This window comes from Aegilops tauschii, chromosome 7 (assembly GCF_002575655.3).
Source record: "Aegilops tauschii subsp. strangulata cultivar AL8/78 chromosome 7, Aet v6.0, whole genome shotgun sequence".
Taxonomy (NCBI): domain Eukaryota; kingdom Viridiplantae; phylum Streptophyta; class Magnoliopsida; order Poales; family Poaceae; genus Aegilops; species Aegilops tauschii.
The window spans coordinates 525,108,979-525,126,941 of record NC_053041.3 but is presented as its reverse complement, the minus strand read 5'-3'; the positions used below and the strand labels follow the sequence as shown (position 1 = coordinate 525,126,941).

At 43.5% G+C, this 17,963-nt stretch overlaps 1 protein-coding gene across 3 annotated transcripts; it reads left to right on the top strand.

The window, feature by feature from the left end:
* Positions 1–356: 356 nt before the first annotated feature.
* LOC109751617 (mitochondrial carrier protein MTM1) lies at positions 357–6,146 on the top strand. Of its 3 annotated transcripts, none has more exons than XM_040394474.3 (10): positions 357–749; positions 845–919; positions 2,084–2,212; positions 2,309–2,368; positions 2,979–3,149; positions 3,485–3,569; positions 3,777–3,868; positions 3,958–4,107; positions 4,306–4,364; positions 5,633–6,146. In XM_040394474.3, exons 1-10 carry the CDS (start codon positions 522–524, stop codon positions 5,760–5,762), a joined length of 1,179 nt encoding a protein of 392 aa, XP_040250408.1. In that variant the 5' UTR covers positions 357–521; the 3' UTR covers positions 5,763–6,146. The 3 variants fall into 3 exon arrangements, with proteins under 3 accessions (XP_040250408.1, XP_020166099.1, XP_020166091.1); XM_020310510.4 differs by having other exon boundaries at positions 3,485–3,578; XM_020310502.4 differs by having other exon boundaries at positions 3,485–3,578; positions 3,774–3,868.
* The last annotated feature ends 11,817 nt before the right edge of the window (positions 6,147–17,963 follow it).

The following is a 17,963-nucleotide window of genomic DNA, read 5'->3' as shown; positions in this document are numbered from 1 at the left end:
AAAATCTAAAAAAAATATGGGATGTTAACAGGATGATGTTCTATTGTCATGTTAAATTTCAAGTTAAAACACATTACGGGATAAGCTATGAAAAAGATAAATACCACAATGAATAGTGACGTACTGTTTGACACTATTCAATACTGATTTTGTTTTTCTCGTGGCTCACATGTCATACTGTGATTGAACTTGAAATTTTGCAGGGCAATAGAATATCATCCTCTCAACATCTCGTATTTTTTTAAACATTTTTTCGAAACTTTAAAACATCATTTTTGCGTGGTTTTCATCGGTTTTCACTAAACGTTGGTTTTCATATGATGTTTCCCCTTTTTCTTTTCCAAGATGACCTAGAACGAAACACCGACCCCTCCCCCTCCCCCCTCCTCTCTTGGAGAGCCTCGACTCGTGTCTCCTCTCCTTCCACAGAGAGAGGGACCACCACCGCCGCACGGCCCGCGCGACCTCGACCCCGCGCTCCCCTCCGCCGCCGTATTGATTCCGCCGCGCTGCTGGGAGCTATGGCGGGCGGCTCTAGGGGCGGCTTCCCCGCCTGGATGACCGCCGCCGCCGCGCGCATCGACCTCTCCGGCGGCGCCGCCGCCACGTCCGGCTCGCAGCCTCCCCAACCCGGCCCTTCGCCCGCGGTGGTGGCCGACCAGGAGCTCGGGATGGCCGAGCGCGCCCTCTCCGCCGCAAGCGCCGCCTTCATCTCCGCCATCATCGTTAACCCTCTCGACGTCGCCAAGGTACGGGCTCTCCCAGTTTGTCTATTATCCGGGGGGTATCCTTTTCGTGTGATTCGTGGTGGCTAATAGGTCGTGGTTTTCGTCTCCCCGTGCAGACGAGGTTGCAGGCGCAGGCGGCGGGGGTGCCTTACTACCAAGCACCCCAGATGGCGGCGCTCGGCCCGGATGCGGTAAGCAATCCGACCCCTTCTGTAGGCTTGTGTTTCGTTTTTGCTGCCTCCAATTTGAAGTGTGGATGATACAATCGATTCTGCAAGAAAGGGGGATCGCTTTCTGTTGATCCCATATACCCTTTTGAAGCCAGAAAACTGAAGTACGCATGACAAGAGGCGTCGTGTGTGTAAGCCTCTATCATTTGTAGATTAGGTTTGTGTGCTATCACTGTGGGATTTGATGTGTCAGTTGGTGTGATCCAGTGTGTGTATTGATAGTTATATTTTCAATGTAGGAGATTGCTTCTTTGGGCCAAAAATAAGCTTACCTCAGAACTTGGTTTTGTTAAATTTCGTCCTTGGCTAGAACTTCTGGTAGTATTTCTTGTGTTGCGGATTAAGTTTGCTACCGGAATCGCTTCGCCAACGTAGACCACATGCATTTCATTAGACGTCGGAAATGCTACACATCTACTTATTTCTCTTGTTTGTTTGTTCAACAAGCAGTGGTGATAATTTTCATCAGGGTGCTCTGTGGTTGCACAGCGTGGTATTTAAGGTGGGTCGCCTTAGCCATCTCTCTGTTTGGGAATGAACTACGGGGGCCGAGAATACATATAGCATTCACTATATCATTATGCTAGAAAAACGACCGGATAAGCTGTACCACAGGCTGGTAGGAGAGGTTATGATAATTTTGACAGGTGATTTAATCCTCTACTGATAAGCAACTAGAGTTGGGATGTGAACAATGTCGCAGATACTGGGAATGGAAACCAAGATGATTATTCTCAATAACGGTGCAGATTTGATCCTTCCGTAGGTAGATAAAGCATGTTGGTTTAGTCACCTTGTTGCTGATTTTGTTTGCAATTGGCAAACTCTGTTATTTCTAATTACATGCATTTTCAAATCTACTGTAGTGTTTCTTGGAATGTAATCTAGAGTGGGGTTGTGCATAGGAAGAAAATGGGCATTAGAAATCTCTTGAAACTGCGATCATATTCCAGAACCAAAGTTATTCACGTTTACATAATAAGAATTTTTCATTTATTTAATGCTTATTCATGTTAATGGTCTGAATGAACTCAACAGTTCCATTGTTCTAGGTTAGCCATCAAACAAATAACCTATTTATTTCTTGTGCTTACTAGAGGAATGCTGCTTATGCCTTCTTTCCAGATACTGTCTGAGTTGCGATGCTCTCCATCATGCACACGTGGTATCATTTTGGGAAGTGAACCTATTTGCCCACCCGATTGCTTTCAGTACAAGGGAACAGTTGATGTATTCTTGAAAGTTGTTAGACAGGTAATGCAGCGCAAATGCCGTTTGCTAGTTTCTTATGTTAGTACTAACATCCTGTGGATACTGATACTTGATATATTTGCTAATCGGTTGTTTCAGGAAGGATTTGGTAGATTATGGAGAGGTACAAATGCTGGCTTGGCATTAGCTATACCAACTGTGAGTCTCTTGCTCTGTCACACTGCATTCTGTTGTGCCTTTTGTTGCGTTATTATTAAAAAAAAACTTCTTCTGTGAAATCTGTATAATCATATTAGTAGCTCCAACCTCTCAGGTATGTGTGGAGTAGGCACTAGCTTGCACTTCTCCATGTCATTTGTACCTGTTTTTCAGGAATAAATTCGATGTTTTTACAGATCTGCTGATACATGTATAACTCATCTTAATAGAAGAAGCCATATATGAAACTGTTATTAATCTGCATATGTAAATAATAGTTTGTATGAGCAAGTAATTCTGTATCCTAAACAATGTAAACACTTCCATTTTTGTCTTCTGTCCTCAGACATTCTGTCTGTTAAGTAAGGCAGATATCATCTAGCCTGCACATATTTGTTGATCGTTTTCAAGGCGTCCGTAAGGCGGTGCTTGAGTGGTAAGGCGCCCTGAAACTTTTTCCGCCTTAGGCGCTTAAGCATACATTAGGCGGTAAGGCGGGGGTTGACCGCCTTTGGACGCCTTGATTTACTCTCAGTTTCTCATATCTTAGTGAATGTATAACACACCCTAAACCAATGTTGTCCATGATCATGTTTTTGATCTCAAACAGGTTGGAATATATTTGCCTTGCTATGACATATTCCGCAACAAGATTGAAGATTTTACAAGAAGCAATGCTCCTGGGTTGACACCATATGCCCCACTAGTAGCAGGATCAGTTGCACGTTCGCTCGCATGCATTGCTTGTTCCCCAATTGAATTGGCAAGGACACGGATGCAGGTAAATATCCAGTTAGTATATTTCGTTTCATGTGAGATAAATCTTGAGGACAGTTTTGTTTGCACAATTTTAGGGGCCTATGTAATACATATTTTTTCTCGTTTTATTGAAAGTGCTACCAAATAGGACGATGGTGTTTTGGTGTGCCCCCGGGTGAGCAGTAATAAACTAAAAAAAGTAAAACAGTTCAAAAGTCTACTCCTATATTTTTTTACAGCAAACATGTTTTTGTCTTCTAACCGCGTGCAAATTTTTGTGAAGAGACGACATGTTTTTATCTGGGCAAAAGAACATCTGTTTTGAATATCCAATCAAGTAACCATTTATGTTAACAGGCGTATAAGGAATTTCAGCCTGGAGTAAAGCCTCCTGGAATGTGGAAAACATTGCTTGGTGTTCTTTCACCACATGCAAGTCCAGGTCAGAATGGTATGTTGGTATAATTCGTTCTCATTTTGTATTAGCATACTGGTTTATGTTTAACATCATAATATCAATCATGTTCTTCATTTTTAAATTTGGTATTTTCCAGTAGTTTGCTCTGTTTTCCTCATTCCAACAACCTGAACTCTTTATTTTTGAGGCAAGAAATTGTTCTGATTGATGAATTACTTAATGCTGAAGCAGTGCAAAACTATCGTGTTCTATGGACGGGTGTGGGGGCACAGCTTGCTCGGGATGTTCCATTCTCTGCTATATGCTGGTCAACGCTGGAGCCGGTAAGTCCATGTTGTTCATGTTTTAGATATGCTAAACCATTTAACAGTTACTTTGGTATCCATCTTATCTTGTTGAGGTTACCATGCAGATTCGAAGAAAGCTGCTTGGTCTTGTTGCAGAGGACGGTGACGCAGCTAGTGTGTTGGGAGCGAACTTTGCTGCTGGCTTTGTAGCAGGTAGTCTTGCTGCTGGTGTTACATGCCCTCTTGATGTTGCCAAGACAAGGAGACAGATAGAGGTTTGTGTATATCATATTTTCTGTATTCTGTCTTCTGTACTATTCTGGAAATAGTCATGAGAGCATTATTTTTAGGTTTGCTCCAAAAAACATGACCCCCATGAAGCACCATTTCATTTTTACCTGCCGTCAATTTCATATGTTCCATTTTTTTTTCATCGCCTTGCATTAAAATTTGCGTATGTTTTTTCATTTCAGAAGGATGCCCAGAAGGCAATGAGAATGACCACGAGGCAAACGTTAGTTGATATATTGAGGTATGTCTTCCACATACTGTGAAGTTTTAAGAAGCATTTCGTTCCAAACAAGTAAAAATTTACATTTCTGCTTTGTAGCCGACACGCAACCTACAGTTGTCAACTGAGCTTGTATGTTAATTAGAGCCATGATTTAGTCAGCTGTTTGAGTTTGGGCTTGGGCTAGCTTGCTGTGTCGGGCAATATGGGTCAGTCAGAGCATAATATAAAAGCATTCCTGTATCTACTGAACTTTGACAGAGAAGCAATAGCAATTTCCACTTGAAAAACCAACCAGGTCTCATAAACTTAACAGTCGTCAGTGCCCTCTAGTTTACATAAGGAGCTGTTCTGGACACCGCTTTCCCCAAAAAGCTACATGAAAGTATGAAACACTAATTATTGGAATATATTTACAAAACCTAACAAATTCATATTGTGAAAATAATTTTCTAGAAAAATCTTTACATATCATGATATGTATCTAGTGTAAATAATTAAATAAATATCCATAGCCGTTGCCCATGGACATATGTGCTGCATTAGGCACATCATATGTACTAATGCACTAGCTTGCCAAAATACACATCTGGAAGTCTTGAAAATATCTGGAAAAAGAAAGAGGCAGACACAATGCACTTCAATAATGCTGCATAACTTTTAATCCAAATCCATCATGGCATGATGTGAGGAAAAAGACAATTCAAACTGTGAACAGCAATGAATAGCACCATGCTCGTATAATTCATTGTTAGATTGCCCTTTTTGCTTCTTGAGCTGTAGATGGAATTTGGATTCATTATTTTGAGACATAACGGATGTATGTTGTGCTAATGTCGTCAAATTTTGTTTAGAATTTTTCTTTACATACAAATGATCAATCCACACCCTCTGGCCACCTCATAATTTTTGTGGAAGCTCCTCTTGTGGGAGACCCATAGCCTTGCAAAGGGTTTAGGATCAGTTAGCTAGTTATGTTCATGATCCAATTTGCCTAGTACAAAATCATGGCTTGCTTATTTATGATATATCCCTTGAATCATTGAACGGAGATGAAGTGGATTGGATCAAGTTTCATGATTGCTCTTGTTTTTTTTTTCTCCAAAAATTTGGTGCAATGTCCTGTTGGAGCCTTTTCTTGTGTTGCCTTTCCAAGTCATTAACCTAGAGAGGTCTTGACTTGGAAAGTTCTGTTCATTCAAACTTTGTAGCTGTAGTCATAGAATCATCCTTCACATATTGTAATCCACTTGCTGCCCATTCCACTCTGATCTATTTTATCCTGCTAGGTCTGAAGGTCCAAAAGGCTTGTTCACTGGTGTTGGTCCACGCGTCGCTCGTGCTGGACCATCAGTTGGTATTGTCATTTCCTTTTATGAGGTCATCAAGTATGCTCTTCACCAAAGGAACATGTCATGACCAGGATTTTGTCCGGAAGATAAAACTATCACCCTCTTTTGTAGAAACATGGCATTCCCCAGATCTGTCTAGTTTATGCCAGCCACTCGAGCTTTGGGCAGCGTAAGGTGTGGTAAAGGCTCAAATTAGAGGATCAAAGTGACCAGCAATCAGCATTATTTTTCCTGGACGAGGTCCAGTTGTCTCCTGGTAATAATGTTTAAAGGCTTTCAGTTTGCCGCGGAGCAAGCTCCAGTTTTGTAGAGGGGAATGGACCATATAACTTTGATTAACTTACGTAGGAAGATGGATGTAGTGTAAGATGTAGCATTGACGATGATCAATAATACCTTGTGCTTTGTACACTTAAAACTACAGAATAATTTTGTTTTGCCTTGTCTCAAATGCTGATGGATTGCCCTAAACCGATTGCAAGGAAACGTTCACTGGTTTTCTAGTTTCAGCAGCAGTTAAAATCCAGGACATCAATCTTGATACTAAGCGAAGGGATAGGCTGCATGCTCACCTTGAATTTCTGTCACGATCAAGATCGTTAAGAAAAAAAAAAGTTCAGGATCTTAAGCTTTGGTGCCTGCTGTCAATTCACTTCAGTTTCTCTGTGCCTCCTTCCATTCTATACGGAGTTGGCGCATGTTTTGTTGGCATTTCGTGTTGGCGCATGTGGCTTTATGGGCCGGAAGCCCATAACAGGGCTGGGAATCCTCTCGCTAACTCCGTGCATTTGGTTTATCCGGTTTACTGGTTCAGTTTATACGGTTTTTCAATTTGTATGATACTAATACTTCAGTAAATGCGGTATGGTATTAAAGATGGTTTGGTTTCAGTATATATCAAATTATCTCAGTATGGTTTAGGTATATACCATAAAACCAAATTGACGCGAATTTGAAAATGATGTGTAATAATTTACAAAATTATGACTCAAAACACATACCTATTTATACAAAGAGAATATAAGTATATACAAGTATATATGCATGCATGGATTAGATGGTTATGTATGTGCTTAGCACTTTTGAAGATAAATATAACTACGTTACAAGAAAAATGGATGTGTTTAACGGGGCTCTAGCTCATGTATAAAAAATGACTATTTGTATGGTTGTATATTTTGAATAACTACATTTTATACATCATTTTACTAGATTTTGTATATAGCGTTACCAGGGGGTGTAGAATAAACTATTCTACCCTCACGCTTAGAATAGCGTTACCCTATTCAAAGCGGTATGAAAATTCATACCATACCCAAACCATAATCCCAATTCCAAATCTGCTTTGTCTATGAATAAGGAAGCTATAAGTAATGCAACTATGAATCTCATGGAGAGTTCGGTCCTGGCTTAGGGTGAACGCTGGTGGCATAACTTTGAAAACACGAAATAGTTGATGACATAAGTTGTTCAGAAATAGGAAAGTGAAATTGCCAATTCCATTTTAGTTATATTATTTTTTACTTATTAATGTTAATAAAAAAATATTTCTAACGAATCAAGATATCCTCTTGTTTCGATATAAATAGTAGCTATCTGCTCTTTCACTGGAAAAGGATTTGCCTGGGATATTTTTTTCGCGAATACGCAAAGCTTGCGTATCATTTCATTGATAGAAGGGGTAGAATGAGTACACAGGGGTACAACACATGACACGAACGCAGGCAGGCGTGTACATGGTGCCCGGAGCAGGGGGACAAGGGATGCTCAGCCCGTACAGAGGATACAACACAGCTAAACCTACCAGACCCGAGCCAAGGGCGGCAATGCCAAGCCAACGAGAACTCCAACATCATCCGAGCCAAAACCGGGGACACCGCGAGCGATCAAGATAGTGCCTTCAAGAAGGAATACGACGCCGAGACACCGTCACTATCCGGTCCGAGGGACCCGGACCTAGGGTTTCCCCTGAGCTCGAAGAGGGGCGCAGTTGAAGGCCTTGGCAGCGCCTCCAAGGAGGAAAACGACACCCGCAGGCGCCGTCGCTGCCAGCATCGGCAAGCCGAGCAGGGATCTCTCCCTGGCCTGAGGCTGAGCGATCCCATAGCCGCCGAGTCCGGAATCGAAGATGGGGAGGCCAACGCTGGTCTGAACCACCATGTCAGGAAGGGGTTGGCGGGGCTGCACCTGCCGTCGGAGGGTGGCAACGCCTCCAAACCCGTGAGCATAGGATCTGGCAAAAGGGGGAGACTTTGAGGCGTACAGGGTAGGGCGGGCGACAAGGCGAACCAAGCGGGGATCTTGGAACGACGGCGTCCAACAACGCCGGCAAGCAAGGACTAGAGGGACGCAGATCCGAGCTGCCGTGGCCTTAACCGTCGGGGCATGTGTGTGTGTGTGTGTGTGTGTGTGTGGGGGGGGGGGGGGGGGGAGGGTGTGTGTCAGCGGGTCTGTCCTTGGAGCAACAAAGACTGCTCGCTTGGTTTGGTTCATTTTCGGTATGTTTTTTTTGGGGTTTTGTTTTAAAATACAGAGTGACCTCTTGCGAGTAGAGTAGTTAGGTGGCGTTTGGTGTGGACCGTGGAAACACATGTGCACAGAAGCTCATTTTAAAAAACAAAATCAGTGTGTGTGTGTGTGTAGGCGACCGAATCAAATCAAGTGTCCTCTTGTCCCGCTCATCAAATCAAAACAATAGATAATCAGCTGCTCCATACGGACCATTCCGAGTTCCTTTTGCACGCGATCTTTGAACAAGAGACACAAGTTACACGGACGCAGCCGTGCGACCGTGCATAAAGTGGTTCGGTGTGCTAGTAGTACACGTACTACTACCTGGTCTTTTATTAATTCCACTTTACCGGTAACCTACCAGACCCCGGTTGTTAGGGCTGATCGAACGGTTACGGTCTCGTACGAGTACGACCGTTTCGTCGAGACGGAGCAGTGGTGCCACCGACGGCTGCGATCGACCGACCGATCGGCGACGGCGACGGAAAAGATTGCCACAAAGTGGAATGTGGATGCCAGAGAGATACTGTGGAGCCGGCGCATGCCATCTGCGTCGTCGAGTGCGTGCAGGCAGGTCAGGGTGGGGGCGGGCGACGGACGGAAAGGGCGCGAATTGAAGATCGCACTCGCTCGCTCGCGCCATGCGTCGCAAGCCACCAACGCAGACGCAGCGCAGGGCCGAGGGACGAAAGCGTGCAGAGGAAGGGAAACTTTCAGCTGTTTCGGCGAAGAATTAAACGCGCTTAATTCCGGATTACGTAGGTGCCACCGGCCACGGCGGTGGTCTTGATGGTGATGATGATACCCTCGTCATTGTTTTTTTAGTGAAATCTCTACCTCTAAGAGCATCTCTAAAGGATCCCGCAAAAGAGGCCGTCGGACAAGCTCGTTTTTTTTGCCCGAGTATATCCTGCAAAATCGGCCGCCCGCTAATTTTTTTTACAGAGTCCTGCAAAGTCCGGTCCGTTTTCGCTATATGTATGGGATCCTCCCCTCTTTCTGCTGAGGTCTCTAAAATAAGAAACGGTTGGCGCAAGAAAACTTGTCACGGTCCACCCGCAAAAAAAAAAAAAACTTGTCACGGTCTTTTGCCACGTGAACTGCCGCCGCTGCCGCTGTTGTGAGCTGTTGTCAGCCTCCGCGCGAGCCGAAGCCGCCACCTTCCGCCGCGAGATGCTGCATGCCGCCTGCCGCAAGCTGCGGCGACCGTGAGCTGCTGCTCGTCGGCATGCGAGTTGCTGCCTGCCGCCGTGCGAGCCAGAGTCGTCACCGCGAGCTGTTGCCTGCCGGAGCTGCTGCCCGTCGGCGCGAGTTGCTGCCTGCCGCCGTGCGAGCCGGAGTCGTCATCGCGAGCTGCTGCCTGCCAGAGCCGCTGCCACGCGAGCTCTTTCCTCCTGCTGTTTTATACTCCCTCCGTTGAGGAAAAAATCCGAAATATAAGGTGTATTGTGCTGCATCATTCGTTTGGATAATTTTTTTTATGGATTTAATTACATTTCCTTATATTAAGTAAGCTCCTCTATTTTCTTATATGAGTCAGTCAGGTGTAATCTCGCTCAAAGCTTGTGAAATTTTTCCCTCCATATGCGTTCTTTAATTTCCGCATCAAAAACTATACACCCTATATTTAAAAACGAAGAGAGTACTATTTAACAGGGACGTTTTGGTAAATTTACTCAGTTTAAATGGGATATGTTCTGCCCACATACAAATTGCACCGCAAACTGTCGCAAATTCATTTTAGGGGAAACCGTATACCATTTTTAGAGGACGGGATCCCCTAAGATGCTCTAAAGGGAGTTTTCTGCCGCCTCGAGGCCTCCACCTCCCATTCGTTTTTTTTCCTCCACGTTTTTCTTCTCCTTTGATTTTCTACTAGTAGAAAGCATGTGCATTGCTTCGTACTATAATGCATATAATTTGATCAAATGAGTAATTAAAGTCGTCTCCAAGATAGAAGCTCATTTCTCCCTCATGCATTCGAGCGTGTTTGGACATTAAACAAGATCAAATAAATAATTAAGCTCGTCTCCAATGTAGAAGTTTGTTTCTCCTCATACGTCCAAGCGTGTTTGCACATCAAACAGGCGCCCAATAGGCTCCTCAAAATTCAACGTCTGTACAGATAGGGCACCCCCAAATCGAGACCATATGGGGGAGGGGAATGTGGTTCTCGAAACTATTCGTCAAGTTATGTCCAACACGCGGGCCCAACACAAAAAAATCTTTCCCCTTTACTACGGGACCCTCCCCTTCCCGCTTGGTTTTCCGTCGTAACACAACATTTCTTGCTGGAGGCCTCTCCATTAAAACCGAATGACGCCCACCTCACTTTCGCCATGGCACCCTCTCTCCTTCACACCATACTGCCCCACGAACCGTCAAGGAGGAGTCCCCAACCAACCGCCCCGCTCTCCGCTCTGATCCCCTCCCCCATGTGTTTGTGCCGATCCGCCACCACCATCAAGGGGGAGGAAGCGTCTACCACCCATGCCCCCCCCCCCCCGCGCGCCACCGAGCCAAGAAGGAAAATCCGATGTCGCCTAAGTCATTGCCACGTTGTAACATATAACTGAATGTCGTGCATTACCACAGAACAAAAATATAATGTCTGTTGTTGGGCATGCAACTGATAGGCACCATGCTCGTTATTAACTCTTGAAGCAACCAACCAATGCATTTACCTTTCTATCCTAATCAAAATATTGTACAACTTGATTTTTAAAATATATGAACCACTCGCTCATACAATTTGTTGCAAAACCATCTCTAATGAAAATGCAATTTGCCACATTTTTAAAAGTAGGAAAATTATTCCGCTCAAATAGCCATAACTGAATTGCCATATTTTTTTAAGTAGGAAACTATTTCCTTAGACAACCATAACTGAAGAGACCAACCCCAACCCCATCCACATCCACATCTGTCGCATAATATAATTGGGAGGCCCACATGTGTTCACATATTTTTTGACGAAACAAGTGGACATCCCACATCCCACATGAATGATAGACTCTCCGAGAAGGTGCAAATTACGGATGTCGAGTTTCAGAGATACCAAGAGAGTCCTGCAGTAGCTGAGTAAGCTTCATATTCCAGTAAAGAACATGCACATTTTTCTGGGCGAGGGACATGATGGCTTCCCCTAGTTTAAGTAGTTTCATCAGATGACTTGTTTATGTGTTTTGCCTCCTTCAGTCTGTCTCCTACAAACTTAGATTTATCTACTCTTTCACTGCCAGTAAATCCACAAGATGCATGCAACCCCTTAGGACCGTGCCCGATGTTAAAACTCGCGCTTGAACATGGAAAGATACAACGCTGAGAGATTCGACGCTGACGCCTCTCGAGAGCACGGGTCTGCGCCAAGGGTCGGGCTTCCTTATAGCCGCCGTTTTTCGAGTGGTCGCATTCTCAGGCAGTGTGGTCATCGGCCGTCCTGAGCAGGACGAGCGAAGTAGCAGAGCAGAGTGCCCGACTCCGAGGGGTTCTTTTTTGGAGGGGAAAGTCAACGTGGGGGTGAGGAGGGCAGGAAAACCGACCGTAGAGAAGATAATGCACAGATGAAAAAAAAAACAACGGGATGACATCCTAAAATTATATATTTTTGCTCAACAGAACACACGGACAAGGTGATTACGCCCTAAAATTTCAAGATCTATTTCCTTAAAAATTGGATATCCTTTATGCTCCGTAATTTTGATAATATTCCATAACAAATTAACTAGGTACTGAAGGAAATATGCCCTAGAGGCAATAATAAAGTTATTATTTATTTTCTTATATCATGATAAATGTTTATTATTTATGCTAGAATTGTATTAACCGGAAACTTGATACATGTGTGAATACATAGACAAAACAGAGTGTCCCTAGTATGCCTCTACTTGACTAGCTCGTTAATCAAAGATGGTTAAGTTTCCTAGCCATAGACATATGTTGTCATTTGATGAACGGGATCACATCATTAGAGAATGATGTGATGGACAAGACCCATCCGTTAGCTTAGCATAATGATCGTTTAGTTTTATTGCTATTGCTTTCTTCATGACTTATACATGTTCCTCTGACTATGAGATTATGCAACTCCCGACTACCGGAGGAACACCTTGTGTGCTATCAAACGTCACAATGTAACTGGGTGATTATAAAGATGCTCTACAGGTGTCTCCGAAGATGTTTGTTGGGTTGGCATAGATCGAGATTAGGATTTGTCACTCCGTGTATCGGAGAGGTATCTCTGGGCCCTCTCGGTAATGCACATCACTATAAGCCTTGCAAGCAATGTGACTAATGAATTAGTCACGAGATGATGCATTACGGAACGAGTAAAGAGACTTGCCAGTAACGAGATTGAACTAGGTATGATGATACCGACGATCGAATCTCGGGCAAGTAACATACTGATGACAAAGGGAACAACGTATGTTGTTATGCGGTTTGACCGATAAAGATCTTCATAGAATATGTGGGAGCCAATATGAGCATCCAGGTTCCGCTATTGGTTATTGACCAGAGATGAGTCTCGGTCATGTCTACATAGTTCTCGAACCCGTAAGGTCCGCACGCTTAACGTTCGATGACGATCGGTATTATGAGTTTATGTGTTTTGATGTACCGAAGGTAGTTAGGAGTCCCGGATGAATTCACGGACATGACGAGGAGTCTCGAAATGGTCGAGACATAAAGATTGATATATTGGACCATGTTATTCAGACACCGGAATTGTTCCGGAAGGTTTCGGATAAAACTGGAGTGCCGGAGGGTTACCGGAACCCCCCCGGGAAGTTATGGGCCCTTAGTGGGCTTTAGGGGAGAGAGAGGGCAGCAGCCAGGAGGTGGCGCCCCCCCAAAGGAGTCCAAATTGGACTAGGGGAGGGGGGCGCAGCCCCTCTTTCCCTCTCCCTCTCCCTCTCCTTCCTTCTCCTCCTAGTGGGACTAGGAAAGGGGGGAAACCTACTCCTACTAGGAGTAGGATTCCTCCCCCCTTGGCGCGCCCCATGAGGCCGGCCGGCCTCCCCCTCCTCCTTTATATACGTGGGGATGGGGGCACCCTAGAACACATCAAAGTTGATCTTTAGACGTGTGCGGTGCCCCCTCCACAGATTTCCACCTCGGTCATATCGTCGTAGTGCTTAGGCGAAACCTTGCGCCGGTAACGTCATCATCACCGTCGCCACGCCGTCGTGTTGACGGAACTCTCCCTCGGCCTCAACTGGATCAAGAGTACGAGGGACGTCAGCGAGCTGAACGTGTGCTGAACACGGAGGTGCCGTATTTTCGGTGCTAGGATCGGTCAGATCGTGAAGACGTACGACTACATCAACCGCGTTGATATAACGCTTCCGCTTTCGATCTACGAGGGTACGTGGACACACTCTCCCCGCTCATTGCTATGCATCACCTAGATAGATCTTGCGTGATCGTAGGATTTTTTTTGAAATTACTACATTCCCCAACAGTGGCATCCGAGCCAGGTCTATGCGTAGATGTTATATGCACGAGTAGAACACAAAGAGTTGTGGGCGATAATAGTCATATTGCTTACCAGCATGTCATACTTTGATTCGGCGGTATTGTTGGATGAAGCGGCCCAGTCCGACATTACATGACCGCGTTCATGAGACTGGTTCTACTGCCGTGTTTCGCACATAGGTGGCTAGTGTGTTTCTGTTTCTCCAACTTTAGTTGAATCGAGTGTGACTACGCCCGGTCCTTGTTGAAGGTTAAAACAACACACTTGACGAAAAATTGTTGTGGTTTTGATGCGTAGGTAAGAACGGTTCTTGCTATAAGCCCGTAGCAGCCATGTAAAACTTGCAACAACAAAGTAGAGGACGTCTAACTTATTTTTGCAGGGCATGTTGTGATGTGATATGGTCAAGACGTGATGAGATATAAATTGTTGTATAAGATGATCATGTTTTGTAAAAGTTATCGGCAGCTGGCAGGAGCCTTATGGTTGTCTCTTTATTGCATAAGATGCAAGCGCCATGTAATTGCTTTACTTTATCGCTATGCGATAGCAATAATTGCAAAAGTAATAGTTGGTGAGACGAGCATGTGACGACACGTTGATAAAGATCAAGATGATGGAGATCATGGTGTCATGCCGGTGACGATGGAGATCATGACAGTACTTTGGAGATGGAGATCAAAGGCACAAGATGATGATGGCCATATCATGTCACATATTTTGATTGCATGTGATGTTTATCTTTATACAACTTATTTTGCTTAGTTCGGCGGTAGCTTTATAAGATGATCCCTTACTAAAATTTCAAGGTATAAGTGTTCTCCCTGAGTATGCACCGTTGCGACAGTTCTTCGTGCTGAGACACCACGTGATGATCGGGTGTGATAAGCTCTACGTTTACATACAACGGGTGCAAGCTAGTTTTGCACGTGCAGAATACTCGGGTTAAACTTGATGAGCCTAGCATATGCAGATATGGCCTCGGAACACTGGAGACTGAAAGGTCGAACGTGAATCATATAGTAGATATGATCAACATAGTGATGTTCACCATTGAAAACTACTCCATCTCACGTGATGATCGGACATGGTTTAGTTAATATGGATGACATGATCATTTAGATAACTCGAGGGATGTCTATCTCAGTGGGAGTTCTTAAGTAATATGATTAATTGAACTTTAATTTATCATGAACTTAGTCCTGATAGTATTTGCATAACTATGTTGTAGATCAATAGCTCGCGATGTAGCTCCCGTTTGTTTTTGATATGTTCCTAGAGAAAAACAAGTTGAAAAATGATAGTAGCAATGATGCGGACCTGGTCTGTGGTCTGAGGATTATCCTCATTGCTGCACAGAAGAATTATGTCCTTGATGCACCGCTAGGTGACAGACCTATTGCAGGAGCAGATGCAGACGTTATGAACGTTTGACAAAGCTCGGTATGATGACTACTTGATAGTTTAGTGCACCATGCTTTACGGCTTAGAACCGGGACTTCAAAAATGTTTTGAACACCATGGAGCATATAAGATGTTCCAAGAGATGAAATTGATATTTCAGTCTCATGCCCGTGTCGAGAGGTATGAGACCTCTGACAAGGTACTTAGCCTACAAGATGGAGGAGAATAGCTCAACCAGTGAGCATGTGCTCAGAAACTCTGAGTACTACAATCGCTTGAATCAAGTGGGAGTTAATCTTCCAGATAAGATAGTGATTAACAGAGTTCTCTAGTCACTATCACCAAGTTACTGGAACTTCGTGATGAACTATAATATGCAAGGGATGACGAAAACGATTCCCCTAGCTCTTCGCGATGCTGAAATCGGTGAAGGTAGAAATCAAGAAAAGCATCAAGTGTTGATGGTTAACAAGACCACTAGTTTCAAGAAAAAGGGCAAAGGGAAAGAAAAGGAACTTCAAGAAGAATGACAAGAAAGTTTTCACTCCCGTGAAGAAGCCCAAAGCTAGACCCAAGCCTGAAACTGAATGCTTCTACTGCAAAGGAAATGGTCACTGGAAGCGAAACTGCCCCAAATACTTGGCGGATAAGAAGGATGGCAAAGTGAACAAAGGTATATGTGATATACATGTTATTGATGTGTACTATACTAGTGTTTATAGCAACCCCTTGGTATTTAATTCTGGTTCAGTTGCTAAGAGTAGTAGCTCGAAATAGGAGTTGCAAAATAAACAGAGACTAGTTAAGGGCGAGGTGACGATGAGTGTTGGAAGTGATTCCAAGGTTGATAAGATCACTATCGTGCACTCCCTTTACCTTCGGGATTAGTGTTGAACCTAAAATAAATGTTATTTGGTGTTTGCGTTAAGCATGAATATGATTGGATCATGTTTATTGCAATACAATTATTCATTTAAGTGAAAGAATAATTGTTGTTCTGTTTACATGAATAAAACCTTCTATGGTCATACACTTACTATAAATGGTTTATTGAATCTCGATCGTACTGATACACATATTCATAATATTGATGCCAAAAAATGCAAAGTTGATAATGATAGTGCAACATACTTGTGGCACTGCCGTTTAGGTCATATTGGTGTAAAGTGAATGAAGAAACTCCATGTGGATGGACTTTTGGAATCACTTGATGCTTGCGAACCATGCCTCATGGGCAAGATGACTAAGACTCCGTTCTCCAGAACAATGGAGCGAGCAACAGACTTGTTGGAAATAATACATACTGATGTATGCGGTCCGATGAGTATTGAGGCTCGCGGCGGGTATCGTATTTTCTAACCTTCACAGATGATTTGAGCAGATATGGGTATATCTACTTGATGAAACATAAGTCTGAAACATTTGAAAAGTTCAAAGAATTTCAGATTGAAGTGGAAAATCATCGTAACAAGAAAATAAAGTTTCTACGATCTGATCGCGGAGACGAATATTTGAGTTACGAGTTTGGTCTTCATTTGAAACAATGTGGAATAGATTCGCAACTCACGCCACTGGAACACCACAGCGTAATGGTGTGTCCGAACATCATAACCGTACTTTATTAGATATGGTGTGATCTATGATGTCTCTTACCGATTTACCACTATCTTTTAGGGTTATGCATTAGAGACAGCTGCATTCACGTTAAATAGGGCACCATCTAAATCCGTTGAGATGACACCATATGAACTATGGTTTGGCAAGAAACATAAGTTGTCGTTTCTTAAAGTTTGGGGTGGCGATGCTTATGTGAAAAACTTTCAACCTGATAAGCTCGAACCCAAATCGGAGAAATGCGTCTTCATAGGATACCCAAAGGAAATTGTTGGGTACACCTTCTATCACAGATCCAAAGGCAAGATATCTGTTGCTAAGAATGGATCCTTTCTAGAGAAGGAGTTTTCTCTTGAAAGAAGTGAGTGGGAGGAAAGTAGAACTTGATGAGGTAATTGTACCTTCTCTCGAATTGGAAAGTAGCTCATCACAGAAAACCGTTCCCGTGATGTATACACCAACAAGAGAGGAAGCTAATGATAATGATCATGATACTTCAGATCAAGTTACTACCGAACCTCGTTGGTCAACCAAAGCACATTCCGCACCAGAGTGGTACGGTAATCATATTCAAGAAGTCATGTTACTAAGACCATGACGAACCTACGAACTATGAGGAAGCGATGGTGAGCCCAGATTCCACGAAATGGCTTGAGGCCATGAAATCTGAGATGGGATCCATGTATAAGAACAAAGTATGGACTTTGGTGCACTTGCCCGATGATCGGCGAGCCATAGAGAATAAATGGATCTTCAAGAGGAATACGGACGCTGATAGTAGTGTTACTATCTACACAGCTCGAATTGTCGCAAAAAAATGTTTTCGACAAGTTCAAGGTGTTGACTACAATGAGATTTTCTCACTTGTATCGATGCTTAAAAGTCTGTCTGAATCATGTTAGCAATTGCCGCATTTTATGAAATTTGGCAAATGGATGTCAAACTTGCATTCCTTAATGGATTTCTTAAAGAAAAGTTGTATATGATGCAACCAGAAGGTTTTGTCGATCCTAAAGGGCTAACAAAGTGTGCAAAGCTCCAGCGATCCATCTATGGACTGGTGCAAGCATCTCAGAGTTGGAATATACGTTTTGATGAGTTGATCAAAGCATATAGTTTTACATAGACTTGCGGTGAAGGCTGTATTTACAAGAAAGTGAATGGGAGCACTACAACCTTTCTGATAAGTATATGCGAATGACATATTGTTGATCGGAAATGATGTAGAATTTTTTGGAAAACATAAAGGATTGTTTGAAAGGA